The sequence below is a fragment of the Vulpes vulpes genome, chromosome 10, assembly GCF_048418805.1.
Source record: "Vulpes vulpes isolate BD-2025 chromosome 10, VulVul3, whole genome shotgun sequence".
Classification (NCBI taxonomy): domain Eukaryota; kingdom Metazoa; phylum Chordata; class Mammalia; order Carnivora; family Canidae; genus Vulpes; species Vulpes vulpes.
Window position 1 is genome coordinate 55,316,825 of NC_132789.1, and position 26,283 is coordinate 55,343,107.

The 26,283-nt window shown below is 39.7% G+C and overlaps 2 protein-coding genes across 2 annotated transcripts; both read left to right on the top strand.

The window, feature by feature from the left end:
* Positions 1-1,829: 1,829 nt before the first annotated feature.
* Positions 1,830-2,795, top strand: LOC112915013 (olfactory receptor 11G2-like). The gene has a single exon (XM_025992314.2). It carries the CDS (start codon positions 1,860-1,862, stop codon positions 2,793-2,795), a length of 936 nt encoding a protein of 311 aa, XP_025848099.2. The 5' UTR covers positions 1,830-1,859.
* A 14,253-nt stretch (positions 2,796-17,048) lies between these two features.
* Positions 17,049-17,927, top strand: LOC112915014 (olfactory receptor 11H4-like). Its single transcript, XM_025992315.2, has one exon. The coding sequence runs from the start codon at positions 17,049-17,051 to the stop codon at positions 17,925-17,927; it is 879 nt and encodes a 292-aa protein (XP_025848100.1).
* The last annotated feature ends 8,356 nt before the right edge of the window (positions 17,928-26,283 follow it).

Consider the following 26,283-nt stretch of genomic DNA (forward strand, 5'->3'; position numbering starts at 1 on the left):
GCAACCTTGAAAACACAGAGCAGGGGACACTTCAGAAAAGGCAAAGTGCTTAGTGTCCTCAGTCACGAGTGAAGCTGGGACAGAGCGACTTTATTTATTTATTTTGGGAGGGGGGGTGAAAGAAAAAAAGAACATCCAAAATTTATTCTCCAGCAAGACGGACAGCATCAGCAGGTAAAAACTACAGGGGTTACACTCTCTGTTGTCTGCTTCCAACTCCCCTTCTTAAATGATCTCTGTGTAGTCTCAGAAATTTTTGGAGACAAATGAATTTAAAGGCAGAAAAGGAAAAGACTTCTAGGAAATGGAAGTTCTTGTGCGTGAATCTAGCAGAGTCCATTAAACCCCATTCCAGTTTATATATGTTAAATAGAGTCAGGTAGGTCTGTGGACATTTTATCAGCACCAAAAATCCCCCTGCCATCAGAATCAGAAGGTCCTGAGTTTAAAATGACCCAGAGAAGGTCTTTAAAAATATCTATTTATTAGGGCACCTGGGTGGCTCAGTGGTTGAGCATCTGCCTTCGGTTCAGGTCATGATCCTCGAGTTCTGGGATCGAGTCCCACATCAGGCTCCCCACAGGGAGCCTGCTTCTCCCTTTGCTTGTGTCTCTGCCTCTGTGTGTCTCTCACGAATAAATAAATAGACATCTTCCTAAAAATAATAAGTATTTACTGTGTTATAACTGCCCTAGTCTCATCCCTCTCCCAGCACCTGCACACATACAAATTGTATTCTTACTCAGTCCCAACTCTCTAAGCGCCCACCCCAGTACCCGAGAAGGAGCGTGTGCTGGTTCTTTTACTCTTGGTCCTATAGTTTCCTCAGAACTTGACAACTCACAGTAAGAAATTCTTAGAAAAAAATAAAAATAAATAAATATAAATAAAAATTAAAAAAGAAATTCTTAGAAATTATTAGGAGTAGTAAGAAATTATTATTCCTTGTGCCTAATTTCAAGAAGCAAAATATGGATTTAATATAAAAGCAGGGGTGGGGGACACAGATTCTCTGTTGCTCAACCACTTTGTCTTGAGGTCATCCTAAGTAATTACTGAGGAATGGAGTAAGATTTTAGCTTTGCATCCCCTACAAATCACCATTACTTAGAATTCCATGTTATTAATAATATCCATAGTTTGAATTATTAGACTAGAATTATATCTACAATAGTAGACTGGGAAAATTCATATCTCTTTTTCAGGTAAACACAGACCGGTTTCAACGTGGCCATTGACAATTTCCTCACATTGGGCAACTGTGGATGGGCCATCTATAATTGCTCTTTTAACACAACGGGAACTAAGGCTAATTCCTTCCAGTTGGCTTGAGTGTTTTTTACACAAGAAATTGGTATATAATATTAAATTAATAATTTAATCATTTAGTTTTAAATAAGGCCAGTTTCAAAAATCATGTAAAAGAAGTCATTCAAAAACTTCCACATTAAAAAAAAAAAAAACTTCCACATTTGTGCTACATAACTAGTTTCTCAGTTTCTGCCACAAATGCAATGATGTCACCTCTTTAAAAATAGAAAAAAACTCCATTTTGTAAGAATAGGTAGGTAGACAGAAACTCTATTAAACATAAGGTCTAATATAATCTTAAAACACCTCTATAACACTCTCCTTCAAGATCGTATCAATTCTAACCAAAGTTATCTTGAGGCCACAGTGAAAATGTCGATGAGAGTAAAAAGCAACCCAGTTCAGTACTTGTTTCAAAGAAAAAAATGTAACTATTAACATATAGGACTTTATTTTCTTTCCCAGGATGGTTTAAATATAACCTGGGCCCTCAGCTGTCCTTACACTGCCATCCAATAATGTAATCATCTGTTCACGCTCCCAGACCCATGAAAGTCTCCAGCACCACCAACACGTCCAGCACCATCTCCGGCTTCATCCTCCTGGGCTTCCCTTGCTCCAGGGAGGGGCAGCTCCTCCTCTTTGGGCTCTTCTCCGTTCTCTACCTCCTCACCCTCATGGGCAACGGGTCTATCATCTGTGCCGTGCGCTGGGACCAGAGACTCCACACTCCCATGTACATCCTGCTCGCCAACTTCTCCTTCCTAGAGATCTGGTATGTCACCTCCACTGTCCCCAACATGCTGGCCAACTTCCTCTCTGACACCAAGGTCATCTCCTTCTCTGGGTGCTTTCTCCAGTTCTACTTTTTCTTCTCCTTGGGTTCTACAGAATGTTTTTTCTTGGCTATTATGGCGTTTGATCGGTACCTTGCCATCTGCCGGCCTCTACACTACCCAACCATTATGACAGGACGTCTCTGCACCAGTCTTGTGGTCAGTTGCTGGGTACTTGGTTTCTTCTGGTTCTTGATTCCCATCATCATCATCTCCCAAATGTCCTTCTGTGGATCCAGGATCATTGACCACTTCCTATGTGATCCAGGTCCTCTTCTAGCGCTCACTTGCAAAAAAGCTCCTGTGGTAGAGCTTGTCTTCTCCACTCTAAGTCCTCTGCCCCTCATTATTCCCTTTCTCTTCATCATGGGATCCTACACTCTGGTCCTAAGAGCAGTCCTGAAAGTCCCTTCCGCAGCTGGACGAAGAAAGGCTTTCTCCACCTGTGGGTCTCATCTGGCCGTGGTTTCACTGTTCTATGGCTCAGTCCTCGTCATGTATGGGAGCCCAACATCTGAGCATGAAGCTGGAACACAGAAGATCGTCACTCTGTTTTATTCTGTAGTGACCCCACTCCTTAATCCTGTGATATACAGTCTTAGGAACAAAGATATGAAGCATGCCCTGAAGAAACTTCTGGGAATATAAAGTGTTCATCAATAAAGGCTTTTGGGAAATTTGAGCTCAATATTATATTTAACTTATTTATAAAATTGTATTTAATTTATTTTCAGGTTAAAAAAACTAGTTTTTTTATTTATTTGAATATAGTTGACATACAATATTACAGTAGTTCGGGGTATATAATTTAGCAATTTGACAAGTTTATACGTTATGCTATGGTCATCACAAGTGCAGCTATCAAAAAAATTTTTTTAAAAGAAACAAGTGTAGCTATCATCTGTGTCATTATATCACTATTACACCGTCATTGATTGTATTCCTCATGCTCTGGCTTTTTATTCCTGCAACTTACTCCCCGCATAAGGGAAGGTCTGTATCTCCCTCGCATTTTCATTCATTTTGTCCAACCCCGTCCTCCTCCCCACTGGCAACCATTAGATTATTCTGCGTATTCATAAGTTTAATTCTGCTTTTTCTTTATTCATGCTTTAAAACACTATTTAAAAAAATAAAATAAAATAAAATAAAATAAAATAAAATACTATTTATGAGTGGGATCATATGGTGTTTTATCTTTCTCTGACTTATTTCACTTACCAAAATACCCTCGTGCTCGCTTTGGCAGTACATACATTTAGCAAAATACCTTCTATCTCCATCCATGTTGTCTCCAATGGCAAGATCCCACCCTTTTGCGGCCGTGTAATATTTATTCCATTGTGCATATTTCCTTAGCCACTTGTCTGTTAATGGTTACTTAGGTTGCTCCATGTCTTGGCTGTTATAAATAATGCAGCAATAAACATAGGGATGTGTATATCATTTTGAGTTGGTGTTTTCATTTCCCCTGGTTAAATATCCAAGAGTGGAATTACTAGATCATATGGTATTTCTATTGTTAAATTTTTGAGGAACCTCCATACTGTTTTCCATGGTGGCTGCACCAGTTTGCATCCCTGCCAACCATGCATGAGGGCTCCTTTTTCTTCACATCCTTGCCAGCAACACTCATCGTTTCTTGTGTTATTTATCGTAGCCATTCTGACAGATGTGAGGTGACATCATTGAGGTTTTGATTTGCATTGCCCCTGATGATTAGAGATATTGAACATCAAAAAAAAAAAAAAACTAGTTTTTTCCAATAATTATTCATCCTTGTTCTGACCGAAAACCTCGAGCACCTATAAGCATGTATCTGCTGTTTACTTCTTCCCTTGGCTCTTGATCATTTCTCCTGTTTATTAGCATGCAATTTTTTAACATTGAAACTAAACATTATATTTCAAAAATTGTGAAGACAATTGGTGTAGTAAATCAACAGAGGTTCAGTTTTCTTGTAGCAGTACAAAAAGTAGAGACAGATCATTTTGATCTCATTTAAGGACTATATTTAGGTATAAAAATTGCCTCTGTTTCTGCAAGGCGACTCGTACTCCAGGAACACAGCCTTCTGAGTCTCACCCGCAAGCCTGGACAGTTCACAGGGTCCCTCCCTTCTAGTGCCCTGGCTTCCTACTCTGCACTCCGTGAACCCTGTGCTCCTAAAACCTCTGCTCAGTGCTTTACACTCCTACTCTTACCTTCTACTGTATTTCTTGGGCTCTCATCTTGCACATTAGTGGCTTGGAAATCAAAAAATGCCTTGAAGGGATATTGCATCATATTTGGAGCCTCACTCTCTGTGGTCTTCCTCTCTCCAGGGTTTGTTTCTCAAACTCCAGCCTCTCTAGTAGCCACAAACACCAAATCCTTTATCTCCTCAGCAGAGAAATCACTGCCTTACAGAGACTTCACTCTTCCTTCCCTCCATTCTTTCCCACGCGCCTCCATATCCCCAGACGACACCGTCACCCAATGAATTGTCAAACGTCCTCAGGAAGAAGCACCCAAGGTGAGTGTGGAACTTGTTTCCTTGTCCTCTGCTTCTGGGAATTGTGTCCTCTGAAGTCTTGCCTGTGCTGACTGTTCTCCAGCGACTCAAATGACGGTGTTGGGGCTTCTGTCCAGATTTCATGGTCACTTTTGGTGGAAAGGTTAGTGTGATACAAACTTCTTAGTCACAACAATAACCAGAGAAATTCTTTTCTTTGCTTCAATCGCATCTAAATTCCACGTGGTCTCACTTCCTTCCCTTGCTGAACATGATCTTGTAGCAAAAATGCAGAGACAAGTGAGAGGCATGTGGGTACAGGGACCAGCATAAACACAAGTTTGGGGTACAGACCTTCTCTTCTTTTTATTGCAAGCAGCTCTAGATTCCCAAAGAGAAGGGGAAGCAGTGGAGTCCTGCTTACAGTAAAATCAGAGGTAACACTAGAACCACAGGGAACAAATTTAGGCTTTTTTTTTTCTGTATAGGAGAAGCTCAGCAATTGTAGGTCACCAAAAATATTTACACAAGAGGTATATAGTCACTTGGACTAGTTTTCCTTGAACTCCCTCCTAGATCCTAAATGAAAGGTCACTTTAATATTGAAATGTCTTTACCAATTCAACGACTTGATCTGCAGATAAAGAAAATGAAGGTTGGGAATCAGGGGTGGCAGGTTGAGGATAATGGCTTTATTGGTAAAAAAAACAAAAATTTCCTATTCACCACCCTTTTCACTAGTTGCTTTTTGTTACCAACTAATCCTATATTTCTGTCTTTAGGGCTTTTCAATTATTTTCCCATCAATAATTTAGGAAGTCTCAATCATTTGCCAGTTAAAGTTTCCTTAACATACATAAAACTTGGGATGCGTGGGTGGCTCAGTGGTTGGGCATCTGCCTTTGGCCCAGGGCATGATCCTGGAGTCCTGGGATCGAGTCCCACATCAGGCTCCCTGCATGGAGCCTGCTTCTCTTCTCCCTCTGCCTGTGTCTCTACCTCTCTCTCTCTCTGTGTGTGTGTGTCTCTCATGAATAAATAAATAAAATCTTTTTAAAAAAATACATAAAACTCTATGAACAGTAAGAGAACAGAACAATATCCCAATAGGAAAATAAACAAAAGGATATAGACAACATGCAGGAAATATTCTTAAACATATGGAAAGAGCACCAATTCATTCATAAAAGATAAAGGTACAATAAGCCTATAATGGAATTTCATCTTTAACCCATCAGAGTGACAAAGATCAAGCAGTTTGATAAGCACTGTGTGGCTGAGAATGGTGAAATGGCTTCTCTCGTGCTTGTTTGTGGAAGAATAAATTTCACAGATTTTATACAGCACAATTAGGCAACTTTGATCAAAATTTAGAAGACATACACCCTGCAACCCAGCAATCCAACTTCTAAGGTCCTCAGTCTAGAGATATTCTCACACATGTGGGAAATGATGAAAATATAAGAATATTCATTACAGTATTTTTTTAAGATTTATTTATTTATTTGTTCATGAGAGACACACACAGACAGGCAGAGACACAGGCAGAGGGAGGAGCAGGCTCCATGCAGGGAGCCGGGTGTGGGACTTGACCCGGTTCTCCAGGATCAGGCCCTGGGCTGAAGGCAGCGCCAAACCGCTGAGCCACCCGGGCTGCCCTATTCATTACAGTATTGCAGCAATAGCAAAATGTTGAGAAAAAATGTCAGTTCCTATTAATAGCAGACTAGTTAAATAAGCTACAGTTCAGTCATACAATGGAATACTGTCTTTGATCTTATAAAATGTGAAGTAGCTCGGGGATATGTAATGTCATGTAATATCTCCAAGGTATATTTCGGGACCTATTATTATTTTTGAAGTATAGTTGACATCCAAGATATACCTGCTGAGTGAAGAAAGCAAGTTGAGTAGCTGAGTATAACTACCTTTCATGTAAATGTATAAACTACCTCCTAAAGGGGATCCAGAAACTAATAACAGGGGTTGCTTCAGGTGAGGAGAATGAAACTGGACCACTTTCCAACACCATACACAAAAAATAAACTCAACATGGGTTAAAGACCTAAATTTGAAACCTGAAGCCATAAATATCCTAAAAGAAAACATAAGCAGTAATTTCTTTGACATCAGTCATTAGTAACAATTTTCTAGATATGTCTCCTGAGGCAAGAGAAACAAAAACAAAAATAAACTATTGGGACTATGTCTAAATAAAAAGCTTTTGCACAGTGAAGGAAACCATCAACAAGACAAAAAAAATAACCTACAGACATACAGATGGCCAACAGACACATGAAAAGATGCTCAACATCACTAATCATCAGGGAAATGCAAATTAAAACCATAATGAGATATCACCTTAGGTCCATCCATTGATATCACCTTAGATTTGTCAGAACAGCTAAAACAAAAAAAAAAAAAGATAAGAAATAACAAAGATTGGTGAGGATGTGGAGAAAAAGTAACCCTTGTGCACCATTGGTGGCCATGTAAATTGATATGACCAATTTGGAAAACAGTATGAGGGTTCCTCAAAAAGTTAATAATAGAAATACCATAGAATCCAATAATTCTAGTACTGGGTATTTACCCCAAAAACACTATTTCAAAAGATATATGTATCCTCCAGTGTTAACTGCAACATTATTTATGATAGCCAAGATAATAGAAGCAGCTTAAGTGTCTATCAATAAATGAATGGATCAAGAATATGGGGGGTGTATGTTTATATATAATGGAATATTAGCCATAAAAAAGGATGAGATCTTGCCATTTGTGACAATTGATGGACCTAAAGGGTATTACGCTATGTGAAATAAGTCAGACAGAGAAAATCAAATACCATATGATTTCACTTATGTGTGGAAGCTAAAAAGCAAAACACATGAATAGACAAAAAGCAGAATCAAATCTATGAATACAGAGAACAAACTGATGATGGCCAGAAGGGAGAAGAGTAGCAGAATGGGCAAAACGGGTGAAGGGGAGTGGAAGATACAGGCTTCCATTATGGAATGAGTAAGTGATGGAAATAAAAGGCACAGAATAGGGAATATAGTCAATGATGTTATCATAGTGTTGTATGATGACACGACAGCTACACCTACGGGGAGCATAGCATAATGTATTATTTGACAAGCATTGAGTACCCTTTGAAATCACTGAATCGCTGTATTATACACCTGACACAAATATAACACCATGTTGACCATACTGGAATTAAAATTTATTTTTTTTTAATTTTTATTTATTTATGATAGTCACAGAGAGAGAGAGAGAGGGGCAGAGACACAGGCAGAGGGAGAAGCAGGCTCCGGGAGCCCGACGTGGGATTCGATCCTGGGTCTCCAGGATCGCGCCCTGGGCCAAAGGCAGGCGCTAAACCGCTGCGCCACCCAGGGATCCTGGAATTAAAATTTAAAAAATAAATAAAGTTGTTGAATCACTACATTGTCCCTGCAACTAACGTAACACTGGAGGTCAACTACAACTCGAAGTTAAAAATAAATAAATCAATATTTTTTAGGAAAAGAATATAAGTGCTTCTAGGAATTCCTCTATAAGTCACTATATAACTAACTACTCCTAGAGAGTAATGAGCTCCCCAAACCAAAATGACTATAAAATATGACATTAATTAAAGTCCAAATTGAAATATTTTTTCAAAATTTTTAGGAGGGCACCTGGGAGGCTCAGTCAGGTAAGCCACTAACTCTTGATTTCAGCTCAGGTCATGATCTCGGGGCTGTGGGATTGAGCCCTACAACAGACTCCACACTGGGTGTTGGGGCCCGCTTGGGATTCTCTCTCCCTTTCCCTCTGCCCCTCCCTCCCAGTTCACATGCAAACATGTGCATGCTCTTTTTCTCTCTCTCTCAAATAATAATAATTAAAATAAAACAAAATCTGTAGTAAACACAAGTTTTTGTAATAGAAAGCTGGATACTTCAATCTACCATCCTTATAAGAATAAAGAAAAATACTGAATCTTTTAAATCTCTACACCAATATGGGGCTTGAACTCACCACCGAGATCAAGAGTTGCATGCTCCACCTACCGAGCCAGCCAAGCACCCTGAAAGATACTGAATTTTAAAAATAATAATAAAACTTGAAAGTGCTGACAATATGGAGAGACAACATGAAACTGCTAGGTCAATTTTTTTTGGAAGTCTGAGTGGTAAGCACTAAAGTCATTCAAGTTCAGAATGCACTTGCCTAGGGCAGCCCGGGGGGCCCAGCGGTTTGGCGCCGCCTTCAGCCCAGGGCCTGGTCCTGGAGACCCGGGATCGAGTCCCACGTTGGGCTCCCTACGGAGCCTGCTTCTCCCTCTGCCTGTGTCTCTGCTTCTCTCTCTCTCTTTCTCTCTCTCTCTCTGTCTCTCATGAATAAATAAATAAAATCTTAAAAAAAAAAAAAAAAAGAATGCACTTGCCTATAGTTCAAATCCTTATGCATCATGGCAATGCCTGGCAGGAGAGATGGAGATGGGATCCCAGGGCTCACATGAAGTTGAGGGAACTTCATAGGGAACCCTTAGTGGTCTTTATCCTCAAGTAAGCATGAACCAGAACTAAACCTCACACCACTCAGAGAAAAACCAAAAATTGCCATCCCTGGAAGTTTGTGGCCATGGTTCAGCTGTTGCTTGGATTTACGCATACCATTTCCTCCAATTGCCCCAATATATTGTCAGGCTATGGGAGAGGGGAGTGGGAACTTATTGTTCAATAGGTACAGAGTTTCACTTTGGGATGATGAAAAAGTTCTGGAGATGGATGTTGGTGATGGTTGCATTACAATGTGAATATATTTAATGCTTCAGGACTTTGTATCTTAAAATGATTAACATGGGGGCACCGAGGTAGCTCAGTTGGTTAAGTGTCTGCCTTTGGCTTGGGGTCAGATCCCAGGGTCCTGGGGTTGAGCCCTAAGACCCTGCTCAGCGGGGGGCCTGCTTCTCCCTCTCCCGCCTCCCGCGTGGGCTCTCACGCGGGTGCTATTTTGCTCTCAAATTAAAAATAAATTAAATGGTTAAAATGACCATTTTCATGCTATGCATATTTTACCACAATACAAAATATTGTAAAATCCTGAAAAAGAGATAATAGAGGCAAAAGACATAAAAATACCTGAATTAAAAGGAGAAAACAAGAAAGAAGAAACAAAGAACACATAGGACAGACAGAAAACAGAGTCTGTTAGTAATTAAGGGCTGGAAGCAAAGATTTATGGAAGTATGTGAAGAAAGCACATTTCCAGGGTATAAGCAATATACACTGTAAACATTTACTGTATTTCACAGTGAAAACTATTTCTCCTGAAAACAAAAAGAAATTCTCTGGAAATCCACGCAGACACCTCAGCACGGCCTTTACGACATTATTCCTGCCTTCACTCTGGGAGCCAATTGGACCCAAACTATGTAAAAACTGAATAAAAAAAGGATGTCTCACCGAAGAGTCCTGAGGGAGTCATAGACCCTCCCAAGGGGAGACTGAGGACTTGGCAATAGTCTCTAAGATGAAACCTTAATTGCCCCCCAGAGTCTCAACAACACACCCTTCACCTTTGTTCATCTGTGTCCTCATCTCGAAATCTCATGAGGTTCGCATCTCACTTCTTTCAGCTATTTTACAGCAAAATAACCAATATATAAAATCCACCTGCTAAAAATAAAAAATAAAAAATAAAATAATAAAAATAAAATAATAATAAAATCCACCTGCTGATGTCCTCTGATGAGAGAGACAAATGACAGATCTGTGTGCTGGGGGACTGAGTTGCTTACACACGCCCCTGAAAACACCAATGGGCAACCGAGGCCCAAGGCAGATGCTCAAGGGCAGATGGCGGGTCTACGCTGCCTTCACGGGCTCCCCCCTCCCCCCCAGAAGCACCCCCTGCCCTGACTGCAGCCCCATGGGCCCCGACACGTGGGGCAATCTTTACACCTCTCAAGTAGGGAGACCCCAGAGGATAGAAGTCAGGAGTGGCGGTGGCGGTGGGGGTGGAGCACAATTTTTAAGAGTTTTTTCAAAGAGAGAAAAGGAGGCAGGCCGACCATTTCTGCCTATGCTCACCTTTATTTTTTTTTTTAATTTTTTTTATTTATTTATGATAGTCACAGAGAGAGAGAGAGAGAGGCAGAGACACAGGCAGAGGGAGAAGCAGGCTCCATGCACCGGGAGCCCGACGTGGGATTCGATCCCGGGTCTCCAGGATCGCGCCCTGGGCCAAAGGCAAGCGCTAAACCGCTGCGCCACCCAGGGATCCCCCTATGCTCACCTTTAACTTGAAGGCGTCTCTTTGGAGCATCCAGGATTCTCCAGGAGTTACTGGAAAGCTGGAGCCTGCAGTGCCTGGGGGCCTGGGGAGAGGGAGGGATTCAGGAAGGGAAGAAAGAGAGTGTCAGCGGTCACCTTTGTGTACCCCAGGACTTTTGGGGTCAGGCCCCTGTCTTGATTTCACATAAAGGAAGCAAAGACATCCATGAGAAGATACGCCCAGCCTTCTCCACACTTGGCCCTATCATGAAGTGTAAGTAAGATCTCTCTCTGTCTAGGCATCACTGCATTTTTTTTTCGAAGACATCTGCAAATGGATGCTAGCTCCAGTAAAATCCCATTTTAGTATTAATACATTTTTGGAGACTTGTGTGGATTTTATGCCTCTTGGTATTTGATTTCACCCACAGTAACTCCAGTAATTTAATAATAAGTTGTGTTACATCAACTGTTGACTCCAGGACCCAGCTACTCAGATCTCCCTCAGTTTAACAATCCCTAAAACTTTCTGGCCTAATGATTCACAGAGGAATGCCTCATTATTCAGAAATCTGATGAATTATATAACAATATTAGAAGATGTGGTTCAACAACTCATTTTCTAAATGCCCAGTTAAGTTAAATATAATTTATTGCCCCTTAGTTCTTACGACAGCACCGGTAATGTGATGCCCTCGCTTTGACCATTGATTTCCTACATCTTGAATTATTAACACTACCATGTTTTAATGTCTTCTTCCTTTTTATCAGATGAAGCTCTATGTTTTAAAGCACCAGAATATATGAGAAAGTCAGTAAAATAAATCTGAGCAACCAAAGAGAGCTACCCATAGCTCTGCTGTGTGATGCACTGAAACTTAGTGACTTTTTTGTCAGTTTCTTAGATTCATTTAATATTGTTTTTAATTTAGGTTTTAAATGGTTATGCCAAAGAAAGCTTATCCTAGTTACTTTGTAATCATAGTTGTTGGTAGTATTAACAATAGCTATGAATTTTTTCAGGTCTAATCTATTCCAGGAACTGTACCAGGCACATGTAGTCAACAGTATTTGCACAAAAACTCTGAAAAATCAATGTTAACTTGCTGAAGAGCATCCAGTATGTCATATGGTATTTGATCCCAAATCAATGTGATATTATCATTTATTTTCCTTTAAGTACAGTGATCTAAAGCCACGGAGTTATGTATTACTGGGTTGAGCCAATCAGTTGTGTACGTGCTCCAGCTATGGTGTGTCAGCACATAGATATCGCCAGAGGGTGAGCTCTTTCTTCCTCACCAAACCAGGTGCTTTCCTCCTAAAACCACATTCTCAGTTCTTTGTGATGAGGTCTATTTTTCTTCCTAGGTTATGTGTCTAGCAGCTCTACTCCATTACTGGGCCGTTCAAACAAAGAAAGCTTTTACATTGATTTCCTACATGCCTAGGATGGATTTGAGATACACTTGTAGGGAAAATCAACAGGATGTGGTGACTGACTGCCTACAGAAGGTGACAGAACTAGAAAATGCCTTGAATGACTCCCAAGCTTCTGGCTCTGGCAAATGCTAAGAGTAGAGCCATTCACCAAGAAATATGTAAGGGGAGGAAGGGAGCTCTTCTAAAGGAAAAGACAGAATAAGAAGTATTGAGCAGAATGGTGATTATAGATTTGAAAATATAAAAGAGGGCAAAGGACTAAGGGGATTATATTTAGAATGGACGCACATATGACAGGGATATGAGGCAAGAAGGGATTATACAGCACAGGTGTGATTGTGACCCCACTAAAAGTTCAGTCAGAGTCACTAAAACTCCATCTGATGATGCTCGGAGTGGGTGCTCAGTGATAGTTCATAATCTCAGTAGATTAGCTTTTAGGTGATATCATTAATTGTAAGTTTTCAATCTAGAAAGAAACACATAAATACATGATTTAGTCATTATGGCACATGCTCTAGCAGAGACATAGATAACATTTATAGAAACATTAAATATGAATTTATCTTATAAAATTTTTAAAAAATAAAGTTTAAAAAATGAGTGGATTAAGATGATATATATAAAAACATATATATGTTTTATAATATATAAAATATATATATATCATCTTAATCCATCCTATATATATATATATATATATATGTATCAGAATATTACTCAGCTATCAAAAACAATGAAATCTTGGAGCACCTCGGCGGCTCAGTCACTTAAGTGTCTGTCTTGCCTCAGGTCATGATCTCAAGGTCCTGGAATTGAGCCCTGTCCTGGGCTCCCAGCTCAGTGGGAAGTCTGCTTCTCCCTCTGCTCCACCCCCCCCCCATTTGTGCTCTCCATTTCTCTCTAATAATTTCCCCCCCGCCAAGTGAAATGGGGATCCCTGGGTGGCGCAGCGGTTTAGCGCCTGCCTTTGGCCCAGGGAGCGATCCTGGAGATCTGGGATCGAATCCCACGTCGGGCTCCCAGTGCATGGAGCCTGCTTCTCCCTCTGCTTCTCTCTCTGCCTCTCTCTCTCTGTGTGACTATCATGAATAAATAAAAATTAAAAAAAAAAGAGTGAAATCTTGCCATTGGCAACAGTGTGGATGAAACGAGAGTGTATTATGCTAAGCAAATATAAGTCAGAGAAAAACAAATACCATATGATTTCACTTACATGTGGAATTTAAGGGGAAAAAAAGATGAATAGGTGGGAAGAGAATAAAGAGGTGGGGGAAGCAAACCATAAGAGACTCTTTTTTTTTAAGATTTTATTTATTTATTCATGAGAGACACAGAGAGAGAGAGGCAGAGACACAGGCAGAGGGAGAAGCAGGCTCCCTGCCGGGAACCTGATGTGGGACTGGATCCCGGGACCCTGGGTCACGCCCTGGGCAGAAGGCAGGTGCTAAACTGCTGAGCCTCCCAGGGATCCCCCCCATAAGAGACTCTTAATGACAGAGGATATACTGAGGTTTGATGGAGGGAAGCGAGTGAGGGATGGGCTAAATGGGTGATAGCTGGTAAGAAGGGCACTTGTGAGCATTGGTTGTTCTATGTAAGTGATGAATCACTAAATTGTACTCATGAAACCAATATTATACTCTACGTTAACTAACTAAAATTTAAAAATTTTTAAAAAGAAAGCTTAAAAGGAATTTATCTTATTAATAACAGGGTTTTGACTTGACAGGGCAAGACATATGATCACATGATCTCTCTTCTTTGCAAAATCTAAAAAACAAAACAAATACATCAGACCTATAAATGCAGGGAACAAACTGATGGTTCCAAGAGGGGACGGTAGGGCACATGGGTGAAGGAGAGTAGAGGATACAGTGTTCCAGTTATGGAAGGAGTAAATCATGGGAATAAAAGTCACAGCATAGGAATGTAGCCAATGGTATTGTAATAACATTGTATGGTGACAGATGGCAGCTACACTGGTGGTGAGCAAGGCCTGACATATAAAGCTGTTGAATCATGTACACCTGAAACTAATGTAACATTGCACGTTAAATACACTCGGATAAAAAACTTAGTTTTTAAATAGAGTTTTGACCTGATGACTTTAGTGATGACATCAAAAACATACCTAAAATCTTCATCATCAAAAACTAAGACCATAGATTGATTAGTCTAATTATTAATTTTAATCATTATAAGCTCACTGTATGTGTCAAATATATTCATAATAAAATGTTACAAATTAATAATTATATATTAATAAGAAGAATATGATATAGTGCTTATTATAATACAAAATATTGGTAACAAACTATCACTAAGAAGTTCATTAAATCTATGGAAGACAATGTAGCCACTGAACAGATCATATAGAGCTATATATTTTTTAATTTTAATTGAAGCATGGTTGGCATACATTAGTTTCAAGCATACAACATAATTTAACAACCATGTAAATTATAAAATGCTCAGGACCATAAGGATAGTTACCATCTGTCGCCATACACATTATTACAATATTATTGACTATATTCCCTATGCTGTACTTTTCACCTTGTGACTTATTTTATAACTATAAATTTATGTATTTTACTCTTCTTCACTTATATTGCCTTTTCTCTAACCCCCTCCACACTGGCAGCTATCAGTTTGCTCTCTATGAATCTGTTTCTATTTTTTATTTTTGTTGTTCTTTGTTTTTTAGATTTCACGTACATTTGAAATCATATGGTATTTGTCTTTCTCTGACTTATCCCACTTAGCATAATACCCTCAAGGTCCATCCATGTTGTCTCAAATGGCAAGACTTCATTTTTTTATGGCTGAGGAATATTCCATTGTGTGTATAAACCACATTTCTTAATCCATTCATCTACTGATGGATGCAGTAGGCTCCATATCTTGGCTATTACAGTGCTGCAATAAATATAGGGGTGCATATATCTTTCCAAAGTACCATTTTTGCTTTCTTCAGGTGAACACTTAGAAGTGGAATTACTGGATTATATGGAGTAGAGCTATATTTTAAACATGGAAAAAAGACAAGTTTATTAAGTCTTAAAAGTAAGTTATAAAAGAGCATATTTTTTAAAATTCCATTTTAATTTTTAAAGAAAAGAAGGATGCAATTCTCCAAAGAGTTAAAATTAATTTTTTCTAGGAAGTGGGGTTGTTTGGGAGGGGTTTTTTTGTGTGTGTCTGTTTCTCTATTTTTCATATTCTTAATTATTTTAAATAAATATTTTCATTTTGAAAGTAAATTTTAGTTTTGGCAAGGTAAATTTAGTACTTATAGCATTTGTAGCATTAATAAACTGAAATAACAAGACATAAGAATTTTAGATTGTTTGAAATGTATTGAATAACTTAATGTTTAAAAAAAAATCCTTGCAGTTGGAGAAAGCTTACTGAATATTTTCACATATGTTTTGTGTATAACCAAAATGAAAGAAAATATAATTTATGTTCAGTAAGAAGAATTGACCTTTTGCAACATTTAGAGCTATGTTATGTTTGTTTGACTTTTGAAAACTGACCTTTCCCAGCTTACGAAGATCCTGTGTTTCCTGCACAGGTGAGGTTATGGTCAGAAATACTGAAACCCATCATGCATGATATGTGGGCAACATAGGAATGAATCTTTCAAGTAGTTGAACCATATATTTGAAACTGTGTGGTTTTTTTTCAAATTGTTTACTTTAATGAAAGATTTATGGTAAATGACATAAAACACCACATTTGTTTAAAATAGTGAAGACTCAATTGACAAATTATGTGAGTTTAAAAGCATCAACTCAATATAACTCAACTCAAGTAATATTCCGAGGTCATTATTATTCCCCTCTTTCCAGAAAAATATTACTATGACCTTTCCTCTTGGTTTCTATGCTAAAATTTGTCAATTGTTGTCATTCATTATGCGAGAAAAGTATTCTGGTGCAAAAAGCTCAGAGAGTATGAACGGATATTCATAGACCTAGTGTATCTGAGACATCAAGCACTTTCTACTTGGGGTGAGATGTAAAAAAAAAAAAAAAGTTATTCCACTCTTAATTATTGACTAAAAAAATAACACAGACTAAAAACTGTTCTATTAGAAATAATTAACTATGGGTAGGAAAAGACATACCAGCTGATAACCATTTTACAGTCTTTAACAGAGGGTAATACTCTGAGTTTCCAAAATCTCAAAGGGAAGAGAGTATTTTCCTTAAAAAAAAAATTATTTGTATATTTGAGAGAGAGAAAAAGAGCAAGAGAAAGACCATGAGTAGGGGGAGGAGCAAAGAGAGAGGGAGAAGCAGGCTCCCCACCAAGCAGGAAGCTTGACATGGGGCTGGATCCTAGGACCCTGAGATCATGACCAGAGTGGAAGGCAGATGCCTAGCCAACTGAGCCACTCAGGTGCCCCAAGATTACTTTTCTTTTAAACTTAACCCCAGTGATAAAGAAAATCCAAATAATGTAAATATTCCATTGTTATGAACCCAAGATTATTGAAATCTGGGATCATCAGGATTGTTGATTGGTTACTTTTAAATAAGAGCTGGGAGCTAATGGATGGGTTATTCCAAGCTAACTGTCAAATAGCCAACATACACACCTTGTGTAGGTTTCCTATACAAGTTTTTCAGGAAATGATATACCTTGTATAATCGTGTTTTCTGTCCCCCTGCAGCCCTGGAATTCATGAACAATTCAGAGACAAGCACTGTGGCTGAATTTGTCCTCTTAGGCTTCCCTGGTTGTCAGGAGTTGCAAAGTTTCCTTTTCTTGTTGTTCTTTGGGATCTATATATTTACCATAATGGGAAACGGGACCATTGTCTGTGCTGTGATGCTGGATCAACGGCTCCATACTCCAATGTATATTCTCCTAGGGAACTTCTCTTTCTTTGAAATCTTGTACGTTACGTCCATGGTACCCAGGATGCTAGCCAATTTCCTCTCAGAGACAAAAACCATCTCCTTTGTTGGCTGTTTCCTCCAGTTATATTTTTTTACTTCCCTTGGTACAACTGAAACCTATTTCCTCTGCATCATGGCATACGATCGGTACCTGGCTATCTGCCATCCACTGCACTACTCAACCACCATGACTCAACAATTCTGCCATATCTTGATGTCTTTTTGCTGGGCATTGGGGTTTCTTAGTTACACTGTCTCGACCGTACAGCTCTCTCAATTGCCTTTCTGTGGACCCAACACCATTGATCATTTTGTGTGTGACATGGACCCACTGATGGCTCTGTCCTGTGCCCCAAATCTAGTCATGGAGATCATCCACTATGTCCTAAGCTCCCTCATTATCATCCTCACACTTCTGTACATTCTTGGCTCTTATACTTTTTTACTGATAGTTGTGTTAAAAGTGCCTTCAGCTGCTGGCCGGCAAAGGGCCTTCTCCACCTGTGGATCACATCTGACAGTGGTATGCTTATTCTTTGGGGCCCTTTTGGCAATGTATGTGAGCCCCACAGCTGATAACCCAGCTGAAGTTCAGAAGATTTTGACTTTGTTCTATTCCGTGGTGACTCCCTTCTTAAACCCTCTGATTTACAGTTTATGAAACAAGGAAATGAAGGCTGCACTTAAAAATCCTGAGGATAGAATGAGCATGTTTATGTATCTATGAGACCAAGCAAATCAATGTCCAGACATGAAAGATTAATTAAGAAAGACTTGATTTACTGCTACTAATTCTCCAGTGCACACTTTAAAGAAAATATTTCTCAGTGGAGACCCTCAATGTTTTATTCTTCAGCCAACCTGGTAGAGATAAACCATAGCTGATTCATTTTACATTCCAAATGTAACAATATTTTCAAAATGGATAACTCCAGTAGGCAGTGATTATAAGGGCATCATACCGTACTATTGCATACTGTTTAGTTTTGGTTATTGGGAAACAGCAGTAGAAGGTAGAACAATGGTAGTTACCCCAGGTGCTCAGCCTTGGTGTACTCAAGGCATTGCTCAAAACAGTCCAATATTTTTTAAAGTGAATAAAGAATCTAATTTAAATGCCTAATGGATACATACTTAGAGGATTTAATAACAGAATGGCTTTCTTATCCCTTGGCTCTGCATGGTCGAGACTCTTCCAGGTTAGAGACAAAGTTTCATGTTTATATAAGTGATACATATCCTAACATTAAATAAAATGGTAGTAATTCTTTCAACAAAAGGTTCATTCTATTTTCTATGTTCTAAGCACTCTTCAGTTCCAGAGATACACCATGATTAAAATGTTGAAAAACCACTATCCATGTGGAGTTTTCTTTCCAGTGGAGGACAGACAACTAAAAAAATAAGTACAATATATAGCATGCCAAAAAAGTGATAGACACTATGGAGGAAGGTGAGTGAGGAGAGGAAGTATGGGACAAAGGGTTAAAATTTTAAATAAATTATCATCAGGGAAGGCCACATGAAGGTGGCAGCATTTAAGCAAAAGCTTGAGACGATAAGAGAATGAGCCATATAGACACCTGAGGCAAGAGCATTCCAGGAAGAGGGAAACAGGTTCTCTATAAGATTCCAAGGAAGAATTATGTTCAAGTAACAGCAAGGAGGTAGAATTGTCAGAAGTAGAGAGATTAAGGGGTAAGAATTGAAGATAAAGTCAGAGAGAATGATTGAAGGGCCAAAGTGTGCAGAACCTTGTACACCATATTAAGAACTTTTAATTCTGACTGAGATGGGAAGCTTTTGGAGACTTTTGAGCAGCAGAGTAACATAATACCATTTATATTATAACAGTTTCGTGGACAATAGAGAGAGCATGGCCATTTTAGAACTCTAATTTCTAGTTGTCAAATAAAAAGGTCTATTTCTAAAGGAATTTGTATCTGTAATCTGTCCTTGAGGATACATAGTTGGGGAGAGGGGAAAGCCAGGGAGCTCCTTTGCTCAAAATGAATGAAAGTCCTCCTAGATTCTAAGAAAGAAACTTCTAATTCTGGAATGATGTTTTCACAACAATCGTAAGAGATAATAGAGAGGAGCGCTTAGGAAGATGGTGGAGTAGGAGGACTCTGACCTCATCCCGTCCATGTTGACAAATAGATAGAATCTACATTCAAGTCAATAAACTGGAGAGCAATACAAAGACTGTCAGAAAAAACTCCACAACTAAATATAGAGAAGCTGCTGCAACTGAAAGGTTAGGAAAGTCAGAAAGGCAGAGGAAGGCTGCTTGTTGGAGGGAGGGAGCCATGCCCATGGGAAATGGGCCCTCATACCAGGAAGGTCACATGAGGAAGACTAATCCCCATAATGTTTAGTTTTGAAAACCAAAGTGGCTGAACTTCGTAAGTTTGTAAAACCAGTGGAACTTGGAGCCTGGAGTTTTAAAAGTCAGCTAACCCAACACTGGGAGAGCTGGGATGGGAGTGACAGCTGAGCTGCTGCCCTTAAGGGGCCGGCAGCCTGCATAGACAGGCAACACAAAAACAGCAGTTTACATAATGGGGGGAGGGGCAGTGGTTGCTTATGGAAGACAGTTCTGAGCTACCTTCAGGAGGCAGGTCCACACAGACACTAGTAGCCTCAGCCCAGGGCTCAGGGCAATGTTATTAATGCTGCACAGGCCCCTCACCTGGCAGCCAGGTACTCAGCTGCCACTGCACGGGGCCCAGATGACCCACTGTGCCCACTTATGCGTCCCCAGCCACCACCAGGCAAAGTGCCCACATACAGGGGCACAGCTGCCGCTGCACATGGTGCCAGCTGCCACACTCCTGCACACCCCCAGCGACTGTCACACACCCAGGCAGCTGTACTCAGCCATCTTCATAGGCCATGCCCAGCCTCACATCCCAACCGCCCCTGCATGCAGCCTCCAGCCACCACAGTGCCTCAGAGAATCCAACACAGGACTGGTGAATTTTGCTAGCATGAATCCAGCATGAATTTTGCTAACACAACCACCCTTCAGCCAAGTTCCCTGGCAGGCAACTCCCTCACATCTGGCCCACACGGGTCCCACTAACAGCACAGAAAACAGGCGCAGCTCACAATAGGAGAGTCAGTGCAGAGAACTTCAGTGAAAGGCAACGTGACTCAGACACAACAGCAGGGCATAAGTGACACGTACAGGGTACTGTCCTGATACAGGTACTGCCAGGTTCTGGTAAACTGTTCATTGCAGGGCACTCCAGGGCCTTTTCTTCATAAAGTCACTACTTTTTTTAAGATTTTTATTTTATTTATTCATAACAGACACAGAGAGAGAGGCAGAGACCCAGGCAGAGGGAGAAGCAGACTCCATGCCCGAGGTGGGACTTGATCCTGGGTCTCCAGGATCATGCCCTGGGTCGAAGGCAGCGCTAAACCACTGAGCCACTGGGGCTGCCCAAAAGTCACTGCTTTTAAAAGCAAAAAACATGCCTGACTTTCCCTGCATGGAGCCTGCTTCTCCCTCTGCCTGTGTCTCTGTCTATCTTTCTCTCTCTCTCATGAATAAATAAATAAAATCTTTGAAAAAAAAAAAAGGACAGACAAAAAGTAAACGTATATGTGGAGGCCGAGAAAATCAAGGCCATTCCACCTCAAGTTTAGCGTTAGCACAAGTACAGCAGTCCCAGGCCCCTGGGAATAAGAGCTGAGCTTTACAGGGAAAACCGCAGAACACCCTTGACAGAGACAGAAAGTCCTGTATTGGAATGAAAACAGAGCTTAAGAATTTCCTCCCCGCCCCCGCTTCTGGAGGTCCCCTAGGCCAGCCCTTAAAACCCAGCTGTAACCCCCCTCGGGGTCCAAGTCCCTGCTCCACTGTGTCGGGTGCACTTGGACCCAAGCTTGAGCTTGTCAATAAACCCTCATGTACTTGCATCAGTATCGGCTCCTTGGTGGTTTCTCGGATTTGCAATCTTGGGCACAACAGTATAAAGTAGGAAACACAAAAGCAGTAAAAATTAATATTTCTGTAAAAATCAATCAAGGAACTCACCAAAAAAAAAAGATATAAAATATAATATATACCTAAAATGTGGGCAGGAGAGGGAAAAAGAATGAGCTCAAACTGGAACAATCATCAAATAGAGGCTACTATATGCAAAAGAGGTAATATACAAAATAATGGTAACCATATATCAAAAAAATTAATAAATATGCAAAGAATAAAGAGAAATAAATCCAAATATATCACTAGAAAAAATCAGCAAAACATAAAAGAGATAAAGGCAAAAAGGATAAGAGAAAGTCCTCAGAAACAACCACAAACAAGTAATAAAATGGCAATAATACATACGAATCAATAATTACCTTGAATGAAAATGGACTAAATGTTCCAACTAAAAGCCATAGGGCAATAGAATGGATGAAAAAAATAATACCCACCTATATACTGCCTACATTTTAGACCTAAAGACACAGATGGATTGAAAGTGACAGGATGGAGAAACATCTATCATGCAAATGATTTCAAAAGAAAATGAGAGTAGCAATATTAACATCAGACAAACTAGACTTTATTTTTTTATTTTACTTATTTATATATATTTTTTGCATTTTATACTGAACTTTATGCAGTTTATACTGAACTTCGATTTGCCAACATACAGCATAACACCCAGTGCTCATCCCATCAAAGGCCCCCCTCAGTGCCCATCACCCAGTCACTCCCACCCCCTGCTCACCTCCCCTTCCACCACCCCTAGTTCGTTTCCCAGAGTTAGGAATCTCATGGTTTGTCTCCCTCTAATTTTTCCCACTCATTTTCTTCTCCTTTCCCCTATAATCCCTTTCACTATTTTTTATATTCCCCATAAAAGTGAAACAATATGTTTGTCCTTCTCCAATTAACTTATTTCACTCAGCATAATACCCTCCAGTTCCAACCATGTCGAAGCAAATGGTGGGTATTTGTCATTTCTAATGGCTGAGGAAAATTCCACTGTATACATAGACCACAGCTTCTTTATCCAGTCATCAGTGGATGGACACTGAGGCTCCTTCCACAGTTTGGCTATTGTGGACATTGCTGCTGTGAACATCGGGGTGCAGGTGTCCCAATGTTTCCAGCATCTTAAGATGTCCTAGCCTCAGCAATCAGACAACAAAAAGAAATAAAAGGCATCCAAATTAGCAAAGAAGTCAAACTCTCCCTTTTCGCAGATGACATGATACTCTACATCAAAAACCCAAAAGACTCCACCCCAAGATTGCTAGAACTCCTACAGCAATTCAGCAGTGTGGCGGGATACAAACTCAATGCCCAGAAGTCAGTGGCATTTCTATACACTAACAATGAGACTGAAGAAAGAGACATTAAGGAGTCAATCCCATTTACAATTGCACCCGAAAACATAGGATACCTAGGAATAAACCTAACCAAAGAGGTAAAGTTTTAGGTATAAAAACTACAGAACCTTCTGAAAGGTATTGAGGAAGAGACAAAGAGATGGAAAAATATTCCATGCTCATGGATTAGAAGAATTAATATTGTGAAAACGTCCATGCTCCCCAGGGCAATTTACATGTTCAATGCAATCCCTATCAAAATACCATGGAGTTTCTTCTGAGAGTTGGAACAACTCATCTTAAGATTTGTGTGGAATCAGAAAAGACCCCGAATAGCCAGGGGAGTATTGATAAAGAAAACTAGAGCCACGAGCATCACAATGCCAGATTTCAGGTTGTCCTACAAAACCATGGTCCTCTTCTCTCTCTCTCTCTCTCTCACCCTCCCTCCCTCCCTCTCTCTCAGGGACACACATTCTCTTTCTTGTCTCCCATTAACCTGTCCCACTCACTCCTCTCTTCCATTTCTTCCCCAGGGAGATCAATTCCTTAGAGGAAGAATATCTCCGCCAACAAGACTTCTTGGATATTATTCGGACCTCTGTGTCCTACTAATCAAACCACTGGGGGAGATATACACAAAGATAGGCAGGATTAGATGCACGCACAGAGACACATGAACAGTGAGCATTCTGGGAGCTATGAATCCTATTCAGGAGGGACATATAAGTTCTTAAAAACGACCGGCAGGAAAGACAAATTTCATTTGGCTCAGAATACAAAAAGGAAGCAAGTCTCTTGGGCCACAAATGCTGCTCTCCACTCATGAATGGGCCTTTTTGATTGTTAAATGAGGATGTTCTTGTGGCTGAGGCTTCCCTTACATCTTCCCCTTGGAGCCAGAAACCCCATCCAGCATGTAAGGCAAGCCCCGAGCATCAGGGCGTCCCTGCCCCTGTATACCTCCTGCTGTCCATACTAAGAGCCTGTGGTTCTTCTGTAAACCCCCCAGTCTTTGTTCCTTTGTGCTTTGTAGGAACGAGGTCTTAGGTCCTGCAGTTCTCTTTTCCTACCATACTTGTGTCTGGGGTAATCTATTCTCACGAAGGATTCACTCTAGTATCAGAGTTCCCACTGTACAACTCGCTTAGGGAACACGGGGCTCAAGTGTCTTGGATGTTTTGAGAGGCCATTAAATCCTCGGTTAGAATGAAGCCTGAGTCCTGTACTGCTTTGTTTCTAATATTGATTAGTAGTTTGGGTTGACAAATATCCTCCAACTAGGGCAGCTAAAGCAGGATGTTCTTATTTTTCAGAGTTCTTGCTAAGTGGCAAGTGGAAAATGGAAGCCAAGAAAGTCCTCAGCAAAGTCCCTTGTTCTTTGGCTTTACCGAATTTACCAAATGACCAAATTTACAAATTAACCTTAAAAATATAAATATGTAAATGAAAAAGAATCCCTGCACTTCTCTGGGCAAGTGGCTTAAATGTCGAGCAAGTAATTGCGGTTATGGATCAGGCTTCCCTAGCAGTTCGCACAAAGACTGTCCACGCTCCTTGTCCTTCCTCCTCTCTCCAGCTGCTCATTTGTTGTATCACTTGAGGTGAATAAAAGATGAAAGAAATGAATTTAGGTTCACCCTTTGAGCTACTAATGATGTACTTTGGAGGTGGAGGAAGCAGGAATGGATGCAGAGAGATTTCAAATTGTCTGTGGAGCCCATTTATCCCTTTTCCTGATCCTCTATTCCACAGGCAACTAAAATTTCAGTGCAGCACAAATGTCAAAATATCCTGGACATCGTGAAGTCAGACGACCAGGAGGGAGTTAAGACTTATGAGGTCTGGTTCCAAGTCAAAAACCATGAATTGGAATTATATTTCTTTTTCTTTCTTTCTCTTTCTTTCTTTCTTTTTTTTTCCTTTTTTTTTTTTTTTTTTTTTTTTTTTTGGTGCCAAGAGCTTCCTGGCCTGTGAGTAGAGTAAATCAGTTCATATCTCATGTCTCTGCCTGCTGTCTTAAAAAGCCAAAAATATTTCATTCGTGTCAAATAAAGTTGGCAATCATGCTGCTACCCTTACTACATAGATTTATCTAACTTAATATGAGCTCAAATAAATATTGTTTTCAGGACAATGTATAATTGGGTTTGTGCTATGAAACACACAGTTCAAGACACTAATGCAGGTGGTAGTCTTGATTGCTTATATAAGTCATAAATTCCAGAAGGGGAGAAATTTTATCTTTCATGCTTACCATTGTACCTCAGGACTTAGCTAGGAATATAATAGTGAAAAACATTTGTTAAATGCCCAAATGGAAAAAGTAAATGATAATGTGCTATAATTTATTTATTTATTTTATTGGAGTTCAATTTGCCAACATATAGCATAACACCCAGTGCTCATCCCATCAAGTGCCCTCCTCAGTTCAGTTCAACTTATTTTTTTCTTTTAAGCCAAATAACTATATTTTCTGACCAAAAATGACAGCATGTGGTCTGGCAAATACAGGTATAGTTATGGGAAGTATATTTGAAATTATAACTCTCCTAGAAATTTTTATCTATATGGTCATAATTATAGTCTATTGAACTAACTTACTTGACAAAATTTAGATTTTCATAAAAGTCATGTTTATTACAGAGTCTTTTTCATCATTCTAAAAATATTGTTAATCAATACAAATATCCAAAGTTACCCTGGCAATAAAATATTTACTCTCAGTTTGCTCCAGGTTTGATTAAATACTGAGAAGCAGGCCTCATGCTCCCTGAAGATTATATAAATGGCATAGGATGCAATTTTGTAAGTATCTTAACAGTAACATTAATAAATAATATGGTAAATTATCCTACTTCTATAGTCAATGTGTTACTAAATTTAAAATATTGGTGGTGTTTTTACCCAGCGAAATTGAATTTTAGCTCAGAAACCTTAGGATATGGAAATAGGCATGGGGCACCTGGGTGGCTCAGTCAGTTAGGAAGCCAACTCTTGACTTTGGCTCAGGTCATGATCTCGGAGTCGTGAGATCTAACCCTGTGTTGGGCTCTCTGCTGAGCATGGAGCCTGTCTGAGATTCTCTCCTTCTGCCCCTTCTCCCGCTCATGCTTGACAAATATATAAATTTTTAAAAATAAAAATAAAGAAATAAGCCTGGACCAATAGTTCTATAGAAAGGTTGTTAGCAACATCCAAATTTATACTCACATCTCCATTCCTAATTCAGCCAATATGAGGAAGATCCTTCTGGCATATCCTAAGGTGACCTTTCTAATTCATTATTTAATTTAGATAAAAGCAAAATGATGAATGTAAAGTTATAGTGTTTAAAGCTTAATTCCTAGCAAAAGGAAGGAGGAGGAGGAGGAGGAGGAACATGGCTTTGTATACTGGAAAAAATGTATACTGGACATAACTAGCTGCAAGTTACTTCAAGAACCTAGTCATGATGTAGAAAAGTGCAGCTAAGGAGGAAACAAGCCAGGAAAAAAAATGGCATCCAAAAAATCTTGTATAGGGGAGATAGCTTCAATCTGTTACTTAAGCGCCCCCCCCCCCCGACTATCACCATAATGGAAAAGGAATGAGACTTATTCTGTATAGCTTCAGCGAAGGAGAGTCCCAGATCAGTACAAAGAAGTAATAAAGAAGACAGATTTTGCTCAACATAAAGC

Excerpts from the sequence above, each read along its gene's own strand:
- LOC112915013 (XM_025992314.2), top strand. The coding sequence starts at position 1,860 with ATGAAAGTCTCCAGCACCACCAACACGTCCAGCACCATCTCCGGCTTC.
- LOC112915014 (XM_025992315.2), top strand. The coding sequence starts at position 17,049 with ATGAACAATTCAGAGACAAGCACTGTGGCTGAATTTGTCCTCTTAGGC.